General features: G+C 56.5%; 10 protein-coding genes across 10 annotated transcripts; 5 read left to right on the top strand and 5 right to left on the bottom strand.

Moving 5' to 3' along the window:
* Positions 1 to 967: 967 nt before the first annotated feature.
* CGCS363_v013634 (uncharacterized protein) lies at positions 968 to 1,336 on the top strand (the record flags this gene model as incomplete). The annotated part of the gene is made up of 2 exons (XM_036645483.1): positions 968 to 1,145; positions 1,236 to 1,336. 2 exons carry the CDS (start codon positions 968 to 970, stop codon positions 1,334 to 1,336), a joined length of 279 nt encoding a protein of 92 aa, XP_036489647.1.
* Positions 1,337 to 4,920: 3,584 nt separating this feature from the next.
* ecm33 lies at positions 4,921 to 6,227 on the top strand (the record flags this gene model as incomplete). The annotated part of the gene is made up of 3 exons (XM_036645482.1): positions 4,921 to 4,975; positions 5,035 to 5,890; positions 5,942 to 6,227. 3 exons carry the CDS (start codon positions 4,921 to 4,923, stop codon positions 6,225 to 6,227), a joined length of 1,197 nt encoding a protein of 398 aa, XP_036489650.1.
* Positions 6,228 to 6,915: 688 nt separating this feature from the next.
* CGCS363_v013632 (DNA-damage-repair/toleration protein DRT111) lies at positions 6,916 to 8,686 on the bottom strand (the record flags this gene model as incomplete). The annotated part of the gene is made up of 5 exons (XM_036645481.1): positions 6,916 to 7,011; positions 7,079 to 7,162; positions 7,247 to 7,920; positions 7,991 to 8,446; positions 8,503 to 8,686. The coding sequence occupies 5 exons, from the start codon at positions 8,684 to 8,686 to the stop codon at positions 6,916 to 6,918; spliced, it is 1,494 nt and encodes a 497-aa protein (XP_036489651.1).
* Positions 8,687 to 9,626: 940 nt separating this feature from the next.
* Positions 9,627 to 11,348, top strand: CGCS363_v013631 (putative peroxisomal-coenzyme A synthetase; the record flags this gene model as incomplete). The annotated part of the gene is made up of 4 exons (XM_036645480.1): positions 9,627 to 10,166; positions 10,217 to 10,253; positions 10,307 to 11,175; positions 11,244 to 11,348. 4 exons carry the CDS (start codon positions 9,627 to 9,629, stop codon positions 11,346 to 11,348), a joined length of 1,551 nt encoding a protein of 516 aa, XP_036489655.1.
* A 403-nt stretch (positions 11,349 to 11,751) lies between these two features.
* On the bottom strand, positions 11,752 to 12,240 carry CGCS363_v013630 (uncharacterized protein; the record flags this gene model as incomplete). The annotated part of the gene is made up of 1 exon (XM_036645479.1): positions 11,752 to 12,240. The coding sequence occupies one exon, from the start codon at positions 12,238 to 12,240 to the stop codon at positions 11,752 to 11,754; it is 489 nt and encodes a 162-aa protein (XP_036489656.1).
* Positions 12,241 to 13,822: 1,582 nt separating this feature from the next.
* On the bottom strand, positions 13,823 to 15,341 carry CGCS363_v013629 (UPF0662 protein; the record flags this gene model as incomplete). The annotated part of the gene is made up of 5 exons (XM_036645478.1): positions 13,823 to 13,975; positions 14,022 to 14,207; positions 14,258 to 14,638; positions 14,689 to 15,074; positions 15,128 to 15,341. The coding sequence occupies 5 exons, from the start codon at positions 15,339 to 15,341 to the stop codon at positions 13,823 to 13,825; spliced, it is 1,320 nt and encodes a 439-aa protein (XP_036489429.1).
* An 859-nt stretch (positions 15,342 to 16,200) lies between these two features.
* On the top strand, positions 16,201 to 16,767 carry ALTA12 (60S acidic ribosomal protein P1; the record flags this gene model as incomplete). The annotated part of the gene is made up of 4 exons (XM_036645477.1): positions 16,201 to 16,269; positions 16,372 to 16,449; positions 16,527 to 16,662; positions 16,721 to 16,767. The coding sequence occupies 4 exons, from the start codon at positions 16,201 to 16,203 to the stop codon at positions 16,765 to 16,767; spliced, it is 330 nt and encodes a 109-aa protein (XP_036489428.1).
* A 411-nt stretch (positions 16,768 to 17,178) lies between these two features.
* On the bottom strand, positions 17,179 to 18,231 carry ubxn-1 (UBX domain-containing protein 1; the record flags this gene model as incomplete). Its single annotated transcript, XM_036645476.1, has 3 exons — positions 17,179 to 17,818; positions 17,876 to 18,092; positions 18,147 to 18,231. 3 exons carry the CDS (start codon positions 18,229 to 18,231, stop codon positions 17,179 to 17,181), a joined length of 942 nt encoding a protein of 313 aa, XP_036489107.1.
* Positions 18,232 to 19,333: 1,102 nt separating this feature from the next.
* Positions 19,334 to 20,514, top strand: CGCS363_v013626 (Uncharacterized protein; the record flags this gene model as incomplete). The annotated part of the gene is made up of 7 exons (XM_036645475.1): positions 19,334 to 19,373; positions 19,423 to 19,493; positions 19,556 to 19,578; positions 19,635 to 19,693; positions 19,747 to 19,862; positions 19,928 to 20,062; positions 20,119 to 20,514. 7 exons carry the CDS (start codon positions 19,334 to 19,336, stop codon positions 20,512 to 20,514), a joined length of 840 nt encoding a protein of 279 aa, XP_036489106.1.
* A 609-nt stretch (positions 20,515 to 21,123) lies between these two features.
* Positions 21,124 to 22,423, bottom strand: dsd1 (Sphingolipid delta(4)-desaturase; the record flags this gene model as incomplete). Its single annotated transcript, XM_036645474.1, has 3 exons — positions 21,124 to 21,792; positions 21,861 to 22,139; positions 22,226 to 22,423. 3 exons carry the CDS (start codon positions 22,421 to 22,423, stop codon positions 21,124 to 21,126), a joined length of 1,146 nt encoding a protein of 381 aa, XP_036489109.1.
* Between the last annotated feature and the right edge of the window lie 226 nt (positions 22,424 to 22,649).

Raw genomic sequence — 22,649 nt, 5'->3', positions numbered from 1 at the left:
TGCGTCAGAGGCCGCAGGGTAAGGCCTGTCCATTGTTTGGTGTTTCCAGGCCTGGACGAGGCTACCAATAGAGAGAGCGACTTATGACTGTCAGAACACAGAGATGAGGGCCCCGAGACGATCTGCCGCACCGTCGTCTGAGAACGAGACTCAGTACCAGATTTCGCCGGTAGGAATAGCCAGTCGCGATATAGATCAGCCGCGAAGGAAGATCAACTGTGCAGGTCTGTTGTACGGAAATCTCCAGGGCATCTGTTTGGCCAGAGCCGTTCGTGCCGTTGACGGTTGCCAGGAACGGCAGCCACGGCAGAGCCACCAAAAAGCCTGGAAACTGTGGCAGACACCCCTGCAGCGCCTGCAAGATTGGGGGAGCCAGGATGAACGCGGATAAGCCGGGGCCTGGGGGGGAAAGAGAGGGCGTGGCGCTAGTGACAGCCACGGCATCAGCAATCTTTGAAGATGCTGCGAGGCCAAGGCAAGAAGATATCGAAAAGGAAGACTGGCATGTGGTATTATGATGGGTTGCAGCGGCGCAATCTCGTCCATGTTTATTTTCCGCTGGATCTGCTGCTTCTGCCAATCCGACCTCCTGTATTCGGATGGCAATATCGGATGCTGGCTCGCAAAGGCGCAGAGGCCAAGAGGCGAATTTCGACCAGCAAGACATACTAGACAGACGGGTGACTGGCGGGCACTTGGCGCCGGGGCGGAATGGCAGCAGAACGAAAAGAATGCCATGGACGAGTCAATGGAGTTCTGAACCACGGTCTCGGCACGGCGTTGTGGAGGAACACGGCCGGGAGGTAGCCGTTGGTCCAGCCATTCAGAGACAGGAGCGCTGTCGTGAGCTGCTGAAAAGTCAGGGCAAACTTCCATGGTACGTGGGCCGACCCTCATCAGCTAGACATGGACGGGCAAGTGGGAGGCGATATTGTCGTCAGCGCTCAGCCGCCTCTTCGCAAGAGATATGCCGGGCTCGCTGCTGAGAATCGAGATGCGCGCTGGCGCGTTCTTGGACAGTTTTAGCGTCGCCGAAAGAAGCGTATTGAAGTGGCTAGTGACGCAAAAATCAGTGACAAAATGCGATGTGTGGTGCTGGCAGTGGTGGTTTTGGGGTCTCGTATCGCTTCTGTGGTTGGTGCCGGGTATGTACGCCGTCTCATCCAGCGCCTCACTGCTGCACAGTCGATGCACAGTCGCTGCACCGCAGATGGGATAGACTGACAACACTGCAGCAGCGCAGACGATGGGGATACATGGTGGCATTGGTACCAGGGAGGGCGTTCAAGTGCAGAATGCCAGCTGCAGCGGACGGACCCCGGCCCGCCCACACTGACTTCCCGCAGTGGCAGCGCTGCATCTGAACGAATGACAACCTGCAGCGCAAAGTGTTCCGGGTCTCCAAGTTCCTGTCGGACGCGTCGCGCTATCAGCACAGCCTTCGAACCAACTTTTTTTTTTTTTTTTTTTTTCTGCTGTTGTTGGTGGTGTCCCGGGGGCCGGTTTTATGAGCAGGGCCGGGGAGGTTGCAATCCATGATTTGATAATGTGCGAACGGTTGCTTGTGCTGGTTTGGAGCCGACCGTATGTAGATTGAGCCGATATTTGAATTCCGTTACAAAACTTGCTTCTTTGCGAACCCTCGTCTTCCAGCTGCAGTTCCAGGCCACGGCTTCTGCCCATCGCCATTCGGATGGCCGAGCAACTGCGTCATCGAGTGCCGCGGGTGAATGTGGTGCTGGCAGCCCTGAAATGATGGTCTAATCAATCAAAACGGCAGACTGGCGACAAGATGAAACATTTTGTGGATGAATTGTTGAAGGTTGTTGTGTTAGCGAACGGGCGGTTTTTTATTCAGCTTGCCTGGTCCTGTCCGCGGCGGCCGGTAGTTGCTGGCAGTTGCACTGTACTTGGTGCAGGTTTGACACCATTTTTCGAAATTCGACGGCCTCTTACCAGGATGGAGGCCGACGGGATCAACGATGGATCATGGGGATAGACGGTTCGCTGGGCTTTTGTTCGATGATTTGAGCGACAGGTTTCGGGGCTGCTTGCTGTTGTGGTCGATTGGCCCTTGGAGCGGCGGCGCGCAGAACGGCGGTAGGCGGGCAGGGGTGTAGACTGGAGGAAAGGTCGAACCGCAGATTGATTGCCAGAAGAGGCCTGGCTCGGCAGCCTCGGTCTTGATTGGTACTGGAATGGGAAGAAGGGTGGATTGGGGGAGTCCTTGGTTCAAGCTGTTTGTGACACTTTTGAAGCTGGAGAGGAAGTCCCGGCGCAGGCAATGTGCGTCTGATGGGGCCTCAGGCGCAGCCGACCCCCTCTGGCAGCAGTGCCAGAGTCTCAGAGTGGCCAGCAGTGGGCACCCGGCCAGTCCAGCTTGTCCATCGTGTCTGACCTTGGCAAGGTTTGTGTTTGAGAGCCGCCAGTCGCTGTCCAAGAAAACTGCGGATAACTGGAGCGGCGAAGAGTCCGTCGGTCCTTAGCTTTCCTCCATTCTTCTGATATGGATGCCGGTCCCTACTGGTACAGGGAACGATGTTGCAATTCATGTAAGGTACAGACAGCGATCGGTGGAGGCGACCAGCGTCTTGATTGCTGTTATTTGTTTTTCTGGTCGCTGTCGGTGTGTTGTGGTCGAAGATGGGCGAATATCCTGCACAAGAAATCAATAAGTTCAAGGTTTGGTTCCGGGCCCGTCGGTCGATTGTGCATTGACTAGCTTTTTCGTCGTAAGTTGCTGCGTCGTACAGGAGCAATGTAGTTTTATGACGATGGCCCGCGTGTTGAAATTCCTGCATGGAAAAGTCTCGACTCCTCTTTTCACCTCGTCACTGCAGTTCGTCCTATGTAGGATACCTTTACGGTTGTCAAGTGAGTCAACTGCAGCGAAAAAAAAGAGTTTTGGCTGACTGTTGCCCTGCCCATAGACTTTGAGGCCTAGCATTGACACCACAGCGACCTTTGTTCAGCAGGTTTGTGTCTGTCTGGACTTCTGTTGTGCTTGTGCCTGTGCCTGTTCCTGTTCATCTTTGCGACAGCCACACCCTCTTTTCTGCTAGCGCGGCACCCCACCCTCCACTCTTCATCTCAACCCCTTGCCCCTGGATGCACCAAAGTGGCTCCCGATAGACGGAGCTAGGCCAGAAACCAAGACGTTCAAATCTCGCCAGAACGGTGGGAAGCAGGACAATTATTGGCATTGCCCAATGGGTCCTGGTTTCTCTCCGGCCGTCACCACTGCCATCCACCATCCCATCGCGATTCCATCATTGCTCGAGATTTTCTATCATGTTGGCCGCAGGGTTTGCTTTCTCTATCAGGAAGCGACAGAACGGTCCAGAGTCGGCAGATAAAAAAACAATGCCTGGAGTCGAGAAAGGGGTAGCGAAGCAAGGCGAGCAGGGAGGCAGGCTCTCAGACGGGGATCAGATGCAGATGGACCGAAGTCAATTCAACCCACTGACGGCCGCCAATTCGTATTGCTGGCCGTCACGACCGTCATCGTCATTGATTGACAGACTTTTGCTTGCTGCCACCGTCTGCCAGTCTCTGTCTGCTGCCATGGCTGGCGGCGGCGAGTCCGTGGTAGAAGCACAGAATCTACACCTGACTATTGTGCCAAGTGTACGTATTAATCGAATACGCGGTCTCTGATAGTGTGTATCCATCATCGTCTACCTGACGGTTGAGCAATGAGCAAGCAGCCAGCACAGCACAGCACATGGAAGACAACACCCAACGGCAGCCCTCTCGCAGTCCGACAGTCGTGTCAGTCCAAGCCAATCCGTCTTGGCTCCTGGCCATCTCCCATTTCTCGACGCCGTCCTGACTTGACGGTCTTGAGTCTTGCTTAACCACACACACCCACGCCGGCGTCTCCTGGGCCTAATCCCTGCCATGGTTACTTTGTATCCGCAGTCTGCACCACGAATAGCAGCGTGATAATTGCCCTGACCCCCCTCCTTTCGGGCCATCCCCTGTCTCCCTCTCTGCAAGCCCACACTTCAGTCCCCCCCTTCACCTGCAGTGTTTCCCCTTCAAGCCACGCCCTCCCTTCTTCCCCCGACCCCCAAGCCTGAGGACCTAAGACCAAGACCAAGACTAAGACCTTGGACTGACCTTGACCTCTCTCTTCTCCTTCGAAAGCACCACACAAAGACCATTCGTATCCCTTCCTTCCCCCAGACCTTTTCTCCCTCTTCCCTTTTCCGTGACAGCTTCATTCTGTTCGTTTTGACCTTTCAATTCCCGTCTCTCGTTCACCTTACTACCCTAAAAGGCTGTCGTTTCCTGCCTAATCTTCCTTTTCTTTAACCTCAGAAAAAGAAGAACAAACACACACGTGGATAAAGGTACGTAACCGCTGCCGACGTGACTCCGTGCAACGACGCAGAAACAGCAGGAGGAGGAGAGGGAACCCGAAGCCGATCAAGGAAGGAGACGCAGGAAGGAAGGACCGGACGCACCTGCTCTCTGCCAATGCTCGGCAGAAAAACTTCCAACGGGAATCACCTCTTCTCCTGTCCACTGCTCTGTTGTCGCCTCTCCCTTAGCCCACACTACACTTGCCACCACCAAAACACAAGCCATCGTCGACGCCTGCAGAAAAAGGAGGCAGTGGCTCTTCCCTCGGAAACACAACAGAAACATACCCCAAGCCCCAGCTCCATCCAGTCCACTTCCAACCTGGATTGGCACGCCTGATTCACTCTCTTCCTCCCTTCTCAATTTCTCTTCAACAATCGTCGCGCTTTTTGGACCGCAGCTTCAGAGTTATCGACCTGGAGCAGACCGCGTCGACCGCCCCCCAAACAAATCAACGCTTTCATTATCATTCCGCTTCAACTATCACCGCGAGCCGCTGCTCTCGAATAATCTGCTGACCCCGACTCCTTCAGCGACCAGAAATCAATCACAATGCAATCCAAGCTCATCCCCGCCCTCGCGGCCCTGGGTGCTGGCCTCGCCTCCGGTAAGTTGATCACAAGTGCGCTTTCGCCGCGAACACCATGGACTAACCCGCGATCACAGCCCAGAGCAGCAACATCTGCTCCTCGGCGACAGTCACCGTCACCGATGCTGCCATGGCCACCAACATCCCCTGCACCACGATCCAGGGCTCCGTCAAGATCTCCGAGGATATCTCTGGTAACATTGATATCAACGGTCCCAAGACCATCAAGGGCGACCTGATCGTTACGAACGCTACCAACCTTGTCGGCCTTTCCTCCTCCTCGCTCGCCACCATCGAGGGCAGCTTCACCATGCAGGGCCTGACCCTCCTGTCCGACCTCCGCTTCACCCAGCTTGCTACCGTCGGCTCCATCAGCTGGATCACCCTGCCCGCTCTCGGCTCCCTCGTCTTCGGAACCGCTGGTGTCACCAAGGTTAACAACATCGTCATCAGCGACACCTTCCTCAAGTCTCTGGACGGCCTGAACGTTGCCTCCGTCGATGAGCTCCACATCAACAACAACAAGAACCTGGTTTCCTACAGCAACCAGCTGGCTAACGCCACCAAGACCATCGAGATCAACTCCAACGGTGCCGACTTGGGTATTACTCTCCCCAACCTTATCTGGGCCAACGAGATTATTATTGCCGATGCCGCCAAGGTTGAGATGCCCTCTCTCGAGGTTGTCAACTCCTCCATCAAGTTCGACAAGAACACCTTCACCGAGTTCATCGCCCCCAACTTGACCCAGTGCAGCGACGGTGATGTTTCCTTCATCAACAACGTCGAGCTCGCCAACCTTTCCCTGCCCCTCCTCACCAAGACCGGCGGTGGTCTCACCATCCAGAACAACACCCTCCTCCAGAAGATCGATGGCCTCCCCAAGCTCGAGCAGATTGGTGGTGCTGTCCTCCTCCGCGGTAACTTCTCTGAGTAAGTCTTGTCTATGCAGTTGAACCGAAACCATTGCTAACAGTATGTCAGGGTCTCTATCCCCGCTCTCGACGACGTCAAGGGTGCTTTCGACCTCCAGTCCACTGGTGATATCGACACCTCTTGCGACGTCTTCAACAAGATGGAGGGCAAGCAGATCCAGGGCGAGTACACCTGCCACAGCAACAACACCAACGCCAACTCTGACTCCGGCACTGGCGGCAGCGCCGGTGGCACCAAGTCCGGTGGCTCTGAGGGTGCTGCTGGCATCGTCTCTGTCAACACCGCTGTCCTTTCCCTGGCCATTGTTGGCGGTCTGGCTCAGCTCCTGTTGTAAACGACTGTCACTGGGTCAGGTTTCGGATAATGGTGGCGTTCTCCATACATCTTTCACTGTTTGTGCAATTTCTTTAAGTCCAATTCTGTTTTAACAGCTTGCGACACCCCACGCATTCCCTAGACTGGGAACCTCCTACGTATAGGAAAACCTCTAGACTTAATACCGGACGGCGGGTACGGAATACCCTCGTCGACTTTTCACTCCCTTTGCGTGACGAACCAAAAGCACAGGGCATTCCGTTACGTCCTCTCCACCATAGCGCTCGGCCTCGACCATGGTGCGCTCATCATCCCGTCCGGACTTTCTTGGGAATAGTACGGCTTGGTCGGGTGGCAGGCCGAGTGCTTGGATGACAGTGGCCGGATACGGGAGGCGGAATGGAAGATTCGTGGTGGACGGAGGCGTGAGATTGATGCGATACGGAGGTGGTTAGGCAACGAAGATAGAGAGGGTTGTAGTGTATTGAGGATCCATGATGTGTATACCTTTACTTTGTCTACTTGTTCCATTCTCGTGACACATTTTTCCGGTGACATTCGTCATGAATTAAGCGTAAGCTGCGAGTGAAAATCATATGGTGGCGCCCACCACGTGTGTGAGATTATTCGAGGCCCTTGACTAACTTCAATAGTTCATGCGCCGAATTATATACAGTAAAGTGTCATGGCCAGAGCTACATCGCAAACTATCGATATATGCCCTGCTCAAACTTGGCCGTGTCGTAGAACTTGGGTATCACGGTATTGCCGTTGAAAATGCGCCCGTCAAGTTCGTTTACAGCCTGCGGTGAGTGTGTCAGCGCCTTATCTACTCCCACAAGCCCAGGCCAGGTAGGGCCTTTGACTTACACGAAGCGCAGATACCTGATCCGTGAATCGAATGAAGACCTGCCGGTTCTCGACATCGATGTATAATCGCTCTACACGACCGTACTGCAGATTGGTGTTAGTAAGTCAACACAAACTTGCCAGCAAACATGCAAAGGGTGGGGGGTTGGGTGCTCGCTCTTCTCTCACCTTCTCGCCGCACTCCTCGCCAATCTCCTGTCCTAGCCCGTTGGCAATCTCGCCCTGCAGGTCCTCCATGTTGTCCAGCATGTGCTGGAGGACGATGACCTCGCTCATGGGCCCGCCGAACTTGCCGCCGCCCTCGCCCTCTGCGTCCTTGCGCTTGCCGCCGAGGATCTTGGCGCGGTTGGCGGGCTCGGCCCAGCCGCCGCCCTCGGCGTCGGACTTCTTCTTGCGCTTCTCGACCTGCACGCGCAGCGGGTTGACGATGCCGCCCTCGTCGGCGCCGAGGCCGGAGCCCTTTGTCCAGCCGTACTTGGACATGAGGCGCTGGGCGAAGCCGGCTTGGCCTGGGCGGTTGGAGCGCGGGGCGTCGGCGTCTTCGTCTGGGGCTGCTGCTGTGGAGGAGGCGCCGAGGCCGAGAGTCGGCGGCGGGGAGGCGGAGGCGGATCTGGAGGGTTCCTGGCGGGTGTAGCGGACGGGTGCGCGGGAGATTGTTGCTTCGTCTGCCGGCGGCGGGAGCGGAGGGGGGTTCGAGGAGGACATTGCGAGGCGGCGGGCGTAGGCGTCGTCGCCTGTTGCGTCGTTGGGGGGCGGAGGTGCTGCTGAGGCTGCTGGTGGTGGTGGTGGTGAGGCTGGGGGAGGGGGGACGAAGGAGTATTCTGCGGGCGGGGCGAATTGGTCTTGAACGTTTCACAGATGTTAGCCTTTTCCGCACGCATACGCTTCTCTTTGAAGCTGTGAAGGACTCACTCGTCGCCGGCCTGGCATCCTCCTCGTCGCTGTCGTCGCTGACGCTCCTCCCGCGGCGGTGGCGGTACAGAAGCCGCTTCCACTCCTGGACCTCGCGGATGCGCTCGTCGCTGCGGAGGTACTCCTCGACGTTTGTGGGTTTGGAGGGGTCGTAGATGTCGTCCCAATTGGTCTCGACATGCTGGTCGTGGTTCTTCTTCTTCTTCTTGCGGCGACCGCCGCGCTGGTGGGAGCGGTCCGGGGGCCCGCCGTAGCGGAAGTCGTCGTCTTCCGTCGTCGCGGTCCAGTCTGCGAGGGTCGTCTTCGGCGGCGGAGCGGGAGCTGCTGTTGCTGTTGCTGCTGTTGATGGCGCTGTTGTTGAGGACGGTGCCGCGCCTGGAATGTGTTTTGGGAATGTCGGTTTCGCTGGCTTTGAGGATTTGACCTGCGGGCGACGGATGGGTTGGAAGCGCAGGGCTGGGCAGGTTTGTTAGTTGAGAGGCAGAAGGGGGATGGTGGATGGTGATAATTACATGGATCTATAAGCTTCTTCGCCGCTGCTTCATCCTTGGCGTCGCCTGAGGAGGCATCTTGGTTGTAGCGGACTGGCGCGCTGGATATCGTCGCGGAGGAGGAATCGGCGGCCGGGTCGAGGAGGTTTGCGTAGAGGGACAGTCCGCCTCGCGCGGGAGGAGGCGGAGGAGGCGGCGCTGCCATTGAGCGCGTTTTAGAAGGTTCCGAAGCTGTAGGAGAGTTTGATGAGCTAGATGTATGTGCTTGGAAAGTGGCGTGGCGCGTACGGCCGTCGTTTGTGTTGGTGAACCGTAGCTATCTCAATCGTCGCAAAGAAGATGCAAAGCCGCCCTTAGCCTGGTTCGCGAGGCGGAGTTGAAGCTGACGGGAGCTGCTGGAAAGACCCACCCGAATCAAGGTCCCGGAGCGCAGGTGCAGCAGGCACTCCAAGGTTCTGTCATGGCTGCGGGCCCGTCCGCCTGGGTGGTTTCAGCGCCTTAGGCCTCTCGCTGGACCGCTGGGGCCACTGGGCCACTGGAAACCCACCCCCTGCGGGATGCGGCACGGCGCCCAGCTTTGCCGCGCAATTCACGGTCTCCCCTGGGGCATTCAAGGCACTCTTTTGCTGGACAAACCTGGAGGCGGGTATCTTTCAGTGGGTGGTCCATATGGAACACGGCAAAATGGGACCGGGGCAATCCGGCTTGTCCCAGGCTGGGCTGGCGTCCTGAGCACATCATCGTCCTAGCCAGGTTTCCTCTTCCCTATCAGACGAGGATTTATCGTTCTTTGCGCGTGGTGGTGGTTTTTTTCTCGGAACATGTTCAAACATTGACTTGTACTTAACTCAATCTGCATCCTCACCGTTGAACGGCACTCATTTTCCCGGTCTGGACCCTCAGCTGGTAGTCGCTACATCTAATTCCTATTCGCGCACTCTGCATCTACAAAGGCAGACCTCGTTCGTCCCGTCTCTGTCAAGCCCCCCGAACCTTCTCCGAATTCGCTTGTGGTGGTGGTTGCAATCCGAACTGCCGGCGCGCATCGCATCGCATATTCATCACACCCTGAAATCCTCCTCCAATAAGGCACCTCAGGACTGTTGTGTACAAGTGACCAAAGAGGTTGCACGGCTTAGCTCAACATGGCATTGACTCTCCAAACCGCAATCAACGGCCCGGCCAACTCGCCCGCCGTCATCATCCCGTCCAAGCCCGCCCTGACGGCAACCTACGGCGACCTTGTCCGCGAGACCGCAAACTTTCAAGGCAAGCTCGCCGCCATCGGCATCACCACCGCCTCCCCCGTCTCCATCGCCACCGTCAACTCGTATGAGTTTATCGTCTCGTTCCTGGCCGCCTCATGGCAGCGCGGCATCGCCGCCCCCCTGAACCCGGCCTACAAGCAGGACGAGTTCGAGTTCTACATCGAGGATGTCAAGTCTGCCATCGTCCTCGTGCCCAAGGGCGCGTACGCCGCTGGTGCACCTGCCGTGAAGGCTGCCCAGAATTTCAATGCCGCCGTCGCAGAGACATACTGGGATGCGGCGAAGAAGGAAGTTGCGCTTGACGTGAAGGAGTTGGGACAGCTCAAGGGCAAGGGACCTACGCAGGTGCTGAAGGCGCAGCCAGACGATGTCGCGTTGGTGCTTCACACCAGCGGAACCACCTCCCGTCCCAAAGTTGTGAGTTTTTGTGAGCTTTCGATGAATAGTCCGATACTGATAGTGAGCAGGTCCCTCTCACCCACCGCAACCTGACCAGAACGATGAGTGAGTTCTCAGTCTCATATCGTCTTCACCTTGTCACCCGCTAACATCAACAGAAAACATCGAAAACACATATCAGCTCACCTCCGCGGACCGCACGATGCTCGTCATGCCCCTCTTCCACGTCCACGGCCTCCTCTGCGGCCTCCTCGCCCCTCTGGCCACCGGCGGTTCCATGGTCGTCCCCTCCAAGTTCTCCGCCACCGAATTCTGGCAGGACTTCATCGCCCACAAGGCCAACTGGTACACCGCCGTGCCCACCATCCACCAGATCCTCCTCAAGAACCCGACGCCCAACCCGCTCCCGCAGATCCGCTTCATCCGCTCCTGCTCCTCCCCGCTCTCCCCCACCGTCTTCGCCCAGCTCGAGGAGACGTACAAGGCCCCCGTCCTCGAGGCCTACGCCATGACCGAGGCCGCGCACCAGATGACCTCGAACCCGCTCCCGCCCGCCAAGCGCAAGCCCGGCACCGTCGGCCTCGGCCAGGGCGTCGACGTGCGCATCCTCGACGACGAGGGCAACGAGCTCGAGCAGGGCAAGGAGGGCGAGATCTGCATCCGCGGCGAGAACGTCACCAAGGGGTACCTCAACAACCCGGCCGCCAACGCCTCGTCTTACACCAAGGGCGGCTTCTTCCGCACCGGCGACCAGGGCAAGAAGGACGAGGACGGCTACGTCGTCATCACCGGCCGCATCAAGGAGCTCATCAACAAGGGCGGCGAGAAGATCAGCCCCATCGAGCTCGACAACGTCCTCACGCGCCACCCGGCCGTGTCCGAGGCCGTCAGCTTCGCGATCCCGGACGAGATGTACGGCCAGGACATTGGCGTCGCCATCGTCCTGAAGCAGGGACAGCAGCTGAAGCAGGACGAGCTGAGGGGCTGGGTTGCGGAGAAGCTTGCCAAGTTCAAGGTTCCCAAGAAGGTGAGTCTGCAGCAGAAAGGCGCGATCGCGTGTTTATATATAAGCAATCGACTAACGAGATACCGCAGATTTACTTCACCGAGACGATGCCCAAGACGGCCACCGGCAAGATCCAGCGCCGCATCGTTGCCGAGAAGATGTTGTTGCAGGAGCAGCCCAAGGCCAAGTTGTAGACATACCCTGGCCGCAGCAGACTGTAAGAGCTTTTTCTGTGCTCGAATCATAGAATCCTAGAAGACCGTGTAAGAAAAGGGTGTAGACCACAGACTCAGCAGAGAGGGGTATTCGTTAGAGCAAGATGTGTTAGAAGAGAGATTTCTCATTTTAGATACCTAGATGGATAGAATGGGGGTTTTCCACATCCATAATCGCCCATCCGTATTAATATTACAATGTGGCTGCCTCGTGTGCTCTCTGTCCCACGAAGCAGAGGCCGCTTCCAATATCACGCCAGGAGCCCAGTTCATGACCATCATCATGTCCCAAGAGGGCTCTCGCCATCCAATTGCCTAACCTGCCCCGATTCAGAGCCCCGGACGCCATAAAAACCCAAAAACACCAGCAAAAGCCCAGCACTCAGTCATAGTGGCCCCCCTCATCAGCATCATCATCGTCCAAGTCAGGATCCTCGCCCTCCTCCGCATCATAGAGCTTCTTCACCGGCTCCCCGGCGGGCTCCACCTTCCTCGGCACAATCTTCTTTGGCGTCACGCCGTGCACCTCGACCCAGATGCTCGCGCCGTCGGGGCCCTCCCACCGCGCCGGCTCAGCAATCGCGCTGTTGGTCTCGTTCTCGTCGAGCTTGGCGCCCTGCTCCTCCGCGAGCCGGCGCACCTCGTCGTTGGCGTCGGCGAGCGCGGCGAAGACGCCCAGGACGGTGGTCGCGGAGCCCGTCTCGTCGCCGTCTCTGTAGAGGACGAGGTTGACGGCGTGGGGGAAGTCGCGGCGCAGGGGCGCCGGGGCTGGTGCGGCGGCGGGCCGTTTTGAGGGGGGCGAGGCGCCGGCTGTGATTGCGGATGTTGAGGAGGCGGTGCGCTTGTGCGCTGTTGTGTCTTGGTCTGGCATCTTGATTGTCATTTGAGTCCCTGCGTGGGTATTTCTTGTTTGGTGGTTTGTTTGTTTCCTTTACTTGAGTGATTCAAGATGTATAGGTAAGAGAGATATGTAAATGTAGATGGAGGTGTAGATTGAAGATGAGTAAGGTGATCTGGTAGAAAAAGGTTCAAGTGAGATAGAGATAGGTATGTGTATGTCTCAACCGATGGATTGGATTGTTAAATTCGCGAGTTTTGGTGAATGCAAGGGAGCCTCTCTTCCTCGGTCTGCCTTTTATATCTATATACAAATATACGAGAACCGCCCAGAATCCGGTTATGAGTGATTATATGACTGATTATCACGGACGGATGGAGTACCTCGGAGAGGTCACTTCTAAGGAAACCCGGCGCGGCGGCGGCGGTGGGTATTTTCCTGGCCTGACATGGATCGATTCCCACCTGTCTGTGGACGTCACAAGGACAGGCAGGCTTTCGGGCGGTCCGATGACCGGCGGCGGGCGGAGTGATGCTGCAATGCGCTGAGCTGCGGCGCTGCAATTGAGTGCTGACTGGACCCCCGGAATACCAAAAAAAAAAAAAAAAAAAAAAAAATTGCTGGGGGCGTCACTGCGGCTGGAATTGGAGCTTCGGGGTTGAGATGCCAGAGCGCGAGTGCGCGAGGTGCGACGGCAGCCGACTGTAGCCAGCTCGCTGCACTGCGGGCCCCGCTGGTTCCCCAGTGTTGGGGCTGGAATGTCTGTGTGTGCCGGGGGCAGGGATGTATGGGCGATGGAGCTCTGGTCCTGCCTTCTGTGGGAGTTTCCTATGTCCGATGGTATCATTCGGGGACTTGACTTTGCTCACATGAAGCAGTTGCCAAGGTAAGAGTCATCAGAGGAGGGCGGGACGATGGACTGAGCTTGAGCTTTGCTCGCTGCTCATCACACACCTCGGCCTCGCTTTGACCTTCCTTGCTATCACTGTCGGGGAGACATGCCCCCCGCCCGTTTGCCCAACTTCTTCTCTGCTGTCTTTCTGTTTCTTTTCCGAATGTTGGCATTGACTAGATCTGGATCGGAATGGTAGCCGCCAAACGGTGCGGAAGCTCACCCGGATCCACGCAGGTCGCAGAATCGGCCCGGTCCCGCACGAAGTCCTTGAATTGTTGGGTCGTGGTCTTGAGCTAACTGCCACGTTCCCTATGTGTCACTGTTAGGAGTTACTCTGAGGCGTTCATGAATGAACCGCAACCTCTCCAAGACCTGGATGGCTCTCTCCAATATGATGTCACAGGGGCGGTTTGAACCCCTCACAGATAAATCACTGCTGGGCTCTGTCATCACGACGCGCACTGTCACGGGCGGCTGAGATGCCATCTGAACTCTGCAGAAGCTCGAGCTCCCGCTCGTGGTCGAACTCTCCCAAACGCATGTCATTGGTTCATAACTGAGTACACTTGAGTTTGCCTCGTCCCGTTTATCTTCCCATTACCTCAGACTGTCATCCTGATTCCTGGCAGTCCGACGCGGCCAGTAAATGAATACAAGGACCAACCCAAACGATTCAAATCCTTCTCCGTACGCCAAAATTCGCAACGTAACATCTTATCTCTAGGCCTCGGCCTGTTCCTCAGCCGCAACCCTAAGCTCGTAGTTGAGCTCAAAGCACTCCGCAAGAAGCTCGGTGACACTACCCTGGCCTTCCGGAATGTCGTTGTTGATCATGAACTTGCCGTCTTGGCGCATGTTGTCGATAGAATGAAGCTGCATTTGGTCAGTTGGAATTTCACTATGTCGACGAAACACATACCTTCATGCTGTAGGGGTATAGCTCCCGGACCGACTGAACGCCACCGTTGTTCTTCACCTCAATCAGACATCTCTTGAGCGTTTGCAACTGGTTGTAGATGGGCAGCAGAGCCTCAGATACGGGCTCTGACGAGATCATCAGGGAGTAGACGTATGCGTAACTTCTTCGAATCAGGTACAGAAGGGTCTGCCAAGAGCGTCAGTTCCGATGCAGCCAAGCCTATAATAAGCACTTACACGCTGAACATAAAGTTCTGCCGGCTTGCCTTGATCATCAAGCCAGTTGCCGTCGACTCGACTCTCGTCAATCTTGTCCAGCTGTCTTTGGAAATCGAACAAATCGGCTTCGCGAAGAGACCATGCTTGTGTAATTGAAAGTTTCTCCAGCTCGTTTCGGATTCGCACAAGGACGTCGTAGGTTGCCTTGAACGGCTCGGGTATCACGCCTTGCCTCTCGAGGACGATCTCCGACCACTTGAGGCACTTATCCAAAAGATCGGCAACCTCGTCACTTCCGGCTGGCACCTTGCCGTCGTCGCTCACAAACTTGCCATCCTTTCTCTTCTCGCCGATTTCGCGCAGTTGGACTTGGAGCTTCTGGACCTCGGACAGGGAAAACTACGAGCATGTCAGGAATATTGTTCGTTATCGCTAGGCCACACACATACCTTTGTTCGAGTGTTCGCCAATGACATCGATCTCAGGATCGAAATCAATTTCTCGTACGTCTTGGGGAGGGGATCCTCAAGGCGGTCCAGTCGCTTCTGAAGATGCTCCAATGACTTCTCGCAAAGCTCTAGTCTCTTAGACAGCAGAGTAATCAGGTATGGCGAGTAGTCGCTCTCGGTGGATTTGACATTGTGTGCAAGCTTCTTCACGGTGTGAGAGATGCTCTCGAGGTCCTTGGACGAGAATAGGTCGACTTCGGTAAGGTGATCGAGGAGTCTCCTGATGGTAGACGTCAGGGCATAGGCGGCAGGAGCTTCGTTGTTTCGGCCGATGGTCATGAAGAAGAGCGACAGCAGTTGGAAGCAGCTCTCCAACACTCTGTCCACTGTAGCGCGAGGTTAGCCGTTGACCCCGCACATGGGTGCGATAGCGCATTACCTCTGTTCTCCTCCCTTCGGTCAGCAGACCGGAACTCGTTGAGCTCGCGAACCTGCTCGATAGTCTCGTCGTAAAGCGGGATGACATCTTGGCTGCGAATGTAGTTGGTGCGGTCTTGCTTCAGCAGCTGTAGCCGGTCGCGGATCGAGACGAGCTTCTCGAGGATCTCCTTTTCGCGAGCGTCCCGCGGGGGAGGGCAGGTAGGGGTGTCCATCGCGTGTGACGTAGTTTACGACGGGCGCTGGTTGCTGGGAGGGTTGTAGATCTGAAATATGGGAGAAGGACGGCTGTTCGCGATCATGGACGGCCAAAGCATGCAGCTCGCGCGTTGGATGTCGATACCCTTGCAGGTCTGCCAATGACCAGACATTCAAGGAAGCACAGTAGCGGGGCTCTCTAGGTAAGGTTGACGGCAGCTAAAGTCCGAATGCCGATATCGTTTGTGGATGGGGATGGCGTGAAGTATTCAGTAAACTGGGGAAGACGCGAGTTGTATTGGTAAGATATCTGTGACAAAGAGCTCTGCCGTGGCATCCGCGCAGAGGTATGTAAGTAAATGCGGATGATGCTCGTCACAGGTTCACCCAGCTGGCCCGGAATCCAATGGAAGCACGTCAACGCTTGTGATAGAGGTGGGGGGGCATTGGTACGGCCACGGCTGGGAAAGTCAAATCGAGGCACCGAGGTGGGGCCAGACCCAAGTGACACCGACGCAGCGGAGGCAGGCATGCCCAGGCCGTCGATCGGCACTGCCATTGGCTCGCTACCATGGCCAATCACAGCCACTGAAGAACTCCCAAAACGCTCTAGCGTGTCTTGCTCGCTGCACCCAATCCGAGACCTCAGATTCGCCCAAGCGAGAGAGATCCATCAAATATTGCAGTAGCCCGTACTGCCCGCCTCGGCGCGCTGGTTAACAGCATAGGCGGTACGTACCGGCAGGGCTTGACCAAAGCGACCTCAGGGCTTGCCCACACTTCACTTTTCCCGACTTCGTATATCGAGCCAACTCCAAATTTTCTATCAACATCCGCGAAGTCACCTTCAGTCGCAAACCCCCCAAACCAGTCACAATGTCGACCGCCGAGCTCGCTTCTTCCTACGCGGCCCTCATCCTCGCCGATGATGGTGTCGAGATCACTGTGCGTCGCCGCCCACCACCCAGTAACCCCGCCGCGAAAAAAATGCGAAATTCGAAAATTCGAGATGGAACCAAATGTAACTAACAACAATTGCTTCAATAGGCCGACAAGCTCCAGACCCTGATCAAGGCTGCCAAGATCGAGGAGGTTGAGCCCATCTGGACCTCTCTGTTCGCCAAGGTACGACGCGCCGACCGATGACACTCCAAAAAAGCGACCCGACGAAAGAATGGCAAAGACTGATTTGAGGATCACAGGCTCTTGAGGGCAAGGACGTCAAGGACCTGCTCTCCAACGTCGGCTCTGGCGGTGGTGCTGCCCCTGCCGCTGCCGGCGCCGCTGCTGGCGGTGCTGCCACCGAGGCTGCCGCCGAGGAGGCCCCCAAGGAGGAGGGTACGTTTCGAACATCCGATCGCGTGTCACTTGTCGCATCTGCTAATGCCTGCCACAGAGAAGGAGGAGTCCGACGACGACATGGGCTTCGGTCTCTTCGACTAAGCGGTTTCCTACGACGATTTCCCTTTTGTACTTCAAATGCATGGTTCCGGGGGTTCTACGAATCGCGCGATCGTAAAGGATTGGGTGGAGGCACGATATCCTGCTGCCTGGACAGAGTAGCTCTCATACAATAATGTGAAGCTCTCTACGCGGAGTTCACTGGACATCCTACAAAAATGAAAGTGGAATTTGGCGTGCTTTGAACACACCCGGCCACAGTGCCTCAATGGAGTCTTGGACGCCGACATGATACACCAGCTTAGCTTGAGTGGGAATGGCTTATGATCCTGATCTTGGTTCCATTGCGTGTGACGCTTGTGAAAAGTCATCAACCTTGCTTCTGTTTTCTACCTCCCCAACGCCGGTCCATGCATAACCCCCCTCCCCGAGTTGAAAGTCTAGAAACCGAATCTATTTGACAATAAGAACGGCGCTTGGCGTCAGGCCGGCCTCCTTCAACGTCTTGCTGAAATCTGTGGCGCCCTGAAATGTCTTCTTGGGAAATGTGGTCGAGAAGCTGGTGACCTCGAGGCTGTTCTCCGTCTGTAGCATCTGAGCAACCTCGAAGAGGGTCGTTTCAGCGGGAAGAGTCTTCATGACGTTGCCGCCGGAAGTCTGCAGTCTCAGACGAGCTTCGTTGTGGTTAGCGGTAGTCTTGGGGACGGAGGGCGCAGCGACAGGACCGGGCTGGGGAGCTCTTCCCTCTCTCGCCGCCTTGGCCTCCTCCGCCTTGCGACGACGCTCCTCCTTGTCGGCCTCGATCTTTGCCTTGATGCGACGCTTCGCCTCAGCGTCGTCGAGCTTCTCCTGGCGCTTCTTCGCGGCCTCCTTGATCTGCTCCTTGCGCTGGAGCTCCTCCTTCATCTCCTGACTCTCCTTGGTCGCCTTCATACGGATCTGCTCGTTCCGCTTGGCATCCTCCTTGTCCACGAGGGCCTGCTTCGCCTTCTTCTCCTTAAGCTGCTCGCGAAGCTCCGCCAGCTTAGCAGCCTTCTGATCGTCGGTCAAAGGTGCAATCTCCTCCGTAGACTCGGAGAAGTCGGTGTGGTCACTGAGAGTGTGTCAAGAGTGAAGCGAGGGTAAGAATCTTGCCGAAGGAGAAGCTTACGTCTTGGTGGCATGGTATGAGGCGGTGTCCTGGGACTTGAAGCGCTTGCCACACTCGTTGCAGACCAGCGACTTGGCAACTCCAGTCTCAAGGGCCTCAATGTTGGCCTGAACCTCATTCTCATCATCTTCATCGGCCTTGGCAGCGTCGGCAGCAGCAGTAAGCTCATCGAGGGGCTTGTCCTGGTTCTTCTCGAGCCACTCAAGAGCGCCGTTCACTGTAAATGATGAGCGTGAATCCAAACAAAATCAGGTCTTTGTGAAGTGCTCACGGTTTCCAGTCTTCTTCACTGCAAGCTCAGCGCGGGCCTTCTCAAAGCCCATGTCGAGCAGCTGGTCGAGGTCGGATTGGGTCATGTTGACTGCTGGTGGTGGAATGGCGGGGTAGGTTGTTGAGGTTGAAAAAGTGAGGTTAAGTGTAGCTGGACAGGTTGCAATCCAAAAGTACCTTTGCTAGGTAGCTAAGGTACTGATTCACAGAAGGTAGCAAAGTGAGTGATTCAGCCTGGATTCTGAAGAAGGAAACAATGAATTCGGCACTGCAAACGAATTGGTTTCGGTTTCGCGACAGATGGCATGCAGCTGTATGTGAAAGCACTGGCGTTCCTTAGAAATATGACCTGAGTCGTTGCTTCCGCGAAACGGACGTCATCTGCAGGTGCCTTCGGAGCTGGGGATAGAGGATAGAGGGGCTAAGGCACCTTGGGTAGGTAGAGTGGCTGAGGAGACGCTGGAGGCAGCTCGACAAGGGTAGGCGCCACCTTCCACTTTCGCCTTTGCCTGAGGTTAGGTAAGCTGAGGCACCTGGCTACGGAGTACCCGTACCCTGCTGCACCTTACCGACATTGGTGCAGTGGTGCAATCACGTCCCTTCATTTTGAGTGGACGAACTCCCGGATTATCCCCCCTGGCGATGGGCCCGGGCAGCTCGTAGCTCCCAGTGGAGGCCCCAGCGAGCAACTCCGATTTGACCGCCCGCTACCTCAGTCTAGGGGCTACCTTAATGAAACCTGGCCTGGAGGACTGAGGACGGGACCGACTGCAGCACCTGTCCCAATCCCAATCGAGTCCAGCCCAGCCCGTTGTTGGTTACGCTGGTGTGTATTACGTCGTGGGCTCCTGCAGTGCGAAACACCTGCTTTTTGCACTTGCCGTTCTTACCTGAACCTGTATCCATACCTTACCTTCGCCTGCCTACCTGCCTACCTTACCTGACCCTTCCTTCCAGTTCCTGCCATTCAACACCAGAAACCTTGCCCTTGCCTTACTTACTGCCAGCGCTTTTTTAATATCGCCCCGCGCGCAACATTCTTTCACCTCTCTATACCTACATCACGCCGTACCTCACCTCTCGCAAATTTCTCTTCTTGCCGAGGCCCGTATTGAATGCGCCGAAACCCACCGCGTCTCCTTTTCCGATCCTAATCTTCAACTTTGCACCACCGCAACAGCCACCACCATGTCTGTCGATATCGAGCCTACCGAGCTGAGCTTCAAGCGTACGCCCACTTAGCGACCTTCGATCGGCCTTATACTCACAAGTCCCAGGGCCCTTCACCGTTGAGGTCTCTCAGATCCTGCGCATCAAGAACCCGAACCAGTCTCCCGTCGCCTTCAAGGTATGTCACTGTGCATTCCCCTGCCGTCACGTTACCCCATTGCTCACAAGACACGCCGACAGGTCAAAACCACCGCTCCTAAGCAGTACGGCTCCTTGCGCCTCGTGCATCCCTCGATTGCCGACTGACGATACCCCTTAGGTACTGCGTTCGCCCCAACTCGGGTCGTATTGAGCCTGGCCAGGATGTGGAGGTCACCGGTACGCTTCCCCGGACAATTGCCAGGTGGTCACATGCAACTGACCAGAACCAGTCCTCCTCCAGGCCATGAAGGCGGAACCCCCCATGGATGCCAAGTGCCGCGACAAGTTCTTGGTCCAATCCGTCCCCATTACCGCCGACAAGGAATTCGCTAGCATCGCCAACATTGTGAGAACAGACCCCAACGCCGGTCCGAAGTTGCGGCGCACATGCTAATTATTCTCGTTCACCAGCTCGACCAGACAGACAAGGCTACCCTTCAGGAGAAGAAGATTCGCGTCATCTGGCTCGCCGCTGAGGACTCATCGAACGGACCCAGCGCGTCTGCCGTCGCTTCCACTCCCAGCCGTCACTCCGTCGTCAATGGCGTGAGTTCCCCCTTAGGTCCAACGTTTTCTAGGTTGCGATAGCTGACAAATGCCAGGACCATACTCCCGATGTCTCCCGCGTCTACTCGTCTCCCAGCCAAGGGATGGATAGTGCTAGTCCCCAGCCCGCCGCGCCCGCGAGCCCCGATGTGAAGGATGACACCGTTTCCGAGAAGGCGGTCTCGACAGTGAGCGCCGCGAGCAATGTTGTCGCCAGCACTGCCCAGGTCACGTATGACGAGCTCAAGCAGAAGCTCCAGCAGGCCGAGGCGAAGATTGCCGGTCTGCAAGATACTAGTGGCCTGCGCCAACGTGTGAAGACCGAGAGCGAAAAGCTGCCCAGCCCGCAACAGGCTGCTGCAGCAGTAAGGCAGGGAGCGGAGGGTGTCCCCGTTCAGATGGTCGCCATCCTCTGCCTCGTCAGCTTCCTCCTCGCATACTTCTTCTTCTAATGCTTCGGCATCTTCTGATATTCCCCTTTTTCTACGGTCATTTTTGTTGGAGGATTTACGAACACACCCCAAACGGCAGAGACTTGCGGTCGACTGTTGCCAGCATACTCAAGAGCCATGGGAGAACGGCACAGCGTGTGGAGGAGGGTCTGTAGGTGACGATGGTGAATACGGAAGAGGATCCATTGATGGCCTCTGACACGGAACGGAGTCGCAAATCACACTTGTAACTATATGGCAGTTCTTTTTGTCGTAACGGCCCGGCGTCCCGGACGCGAAGTTTTCAATTCTGAAGCTTTTCATATGTCAATCGGACCCATTGATGCACGTTCAATTATATGTGTAGAGGGTCCAGCTCTGGCACCGCTGTGACTGAAGTCTAGGGTTTATGACGATCTTCCCGACTGAACGGAAAGGATTCTCTATATCTCGCGTCCCCAGTTATTATTACCAAAAAAGCCCCTTTTCAATGTCTTTTTCATATCGACAGGGATATATCTTCAACCATGATTTACTGCAAAAAAAACCAATATTACACTACTACTCGAGCAGCAACTTTTTACTCTATGTACTCTCTCAACGCCCCCAAACATAGGCTCTCTCTTTCTCTCAAGCCTCAATCTCCTCCTTGGTCCACTTGGCATTACCGCCAACCATGCGGCCGCCCTGCTTCCTCTTGACGCGGCAGGTGATGCCGACGTTCTCGTCCCAGATGAAGCGCCAGATGGCGTAGGTCCAGCTACGGTGGTAGGGCAGGTCCTCGTAGAACTCGCTGGCGATCTCGCGCAGGGCGGGGAGCCTGGTCCAGGGGACGGCGGGGAAGTCGTGGTGCTCGTTGTGGAGGCCGACGTTGTAGGTGAGGAAGTTGAGGGGGCCGTAGTAGGAGAAGGTCTCGGGGACGGGGACGCCGTTGGCGGGGTCCTTCTGCTGGGGGGAGACGGTCTCGTAGACGTAGTGCTCTGCGATGAAGTGGCCGGCGAGGGGGTGGAGGGAGCCGGCGAGGAAGGAGGAGACGAGGAAGTAGAGGACGGCGTTGGGGCCCCAGAGGGAGTAGAGGGCGTAGTCGAAGGCGAGCTGGACGGCGATGTTGAGGTAGTGCAGGGGCGTCAGGGGCACGGAGTAGACGAGGGTCGGGCGGACGGCGTAGAAGAAGATCTGGAAGGTGCAGAAGAAGGCCTTGCCGAGGATGGAGTCGAAGAAGACGGCCTCGAGGGCGGTGGGGAGGTCGGTGTCGAGGCCGTCGACGCCGAGGGACTTGTGGTGGGTGAGGTGGTAGGGCTGGTAAAGATGGTATGTCAGTATGTTATGTCTCGATATCCGGGGGGGAAGAGAGAGGACTGGCTCACCCTGAAGGAGGCGCTATACGGCACGCCAATGGGCAGGTTCGCGAAGATGGCGAAGAGGCGGTTGGCCTGCGGGGAGCGGAAGGCGAGGTTGTGGGAGATTTCGTGGATGGCGAGGAAGAGGTTCTGGTTCGCGGTGGCGCCGAAGACGTAGCCTACGGCCCAGAACTTCCAGGACCAGAAGGAGGTCTCGCTGAGATACCAGGCCCAGAAGACCTGCATCGCGACGACGCCGGCGACGACATACTTTGTCAGGGGCTCGGGACCGCAGAGCTTGGTGACCTGAATCGAAGAAAAAACCGAACTTGTCAGTCTTGCATATTGCAGAATGATACGGGAGCCATTGGGGTTCCCGGGAGAAAGCTTACCTCTGGGTGAGCCTTGATGATGGCCAGACGGCGGGTGCGGTGAGGCTCCTCGGTGTAGGTCCAGAAGAAGTCGCGCTCCTTGGAGGCCGGGGCGGGTTGCGCCTCGGTGGTGAGCTTGCCGGCCGCGGCGCCGTTGGCGGCGGCAGCGGTCTTGCGCTTGGACGGCTTCGTCACTGTCTCAGCGGCGGACGAGGCCATTGTTGCGGTGGTTCTTTTGCAGGAAAGGGTTGCTTTGCTTGCTTTGCTTGTGGCGTGACAAGGCAAAAAGGCGTCTCTTTCCAGGAAAGTTGGCCCCCCGATATCTGGGTTGTTGTCGGTGGTGGACGGCAGTAAATTATTGGTGGTGGAAAATCTGTCCTAAACCGGGGAATAGGGGACGACGGGACAGAGAAAGTGGAGGACGAGGGGCGAAGGGGGAAAGTGG

Source organism: Colletotrichum siamense (genome assembly GCF_013390195.1).
Source record: "Colletotrichum siamense strain Cg363 chromosome Unknown KSG_Cg363_contig09, whole genome shotgun sequence".
NCBI classification, from domain to species: Eukaryota; Fungi; Ascomycota; class Sordariomycetes; order Glomerellales; family Glomerellaceae; genus Colletotrichum; species Colletotrichum siamense.
This window is presented reverse-complemented; position numbering and strand designations above follow the sequence as displayed.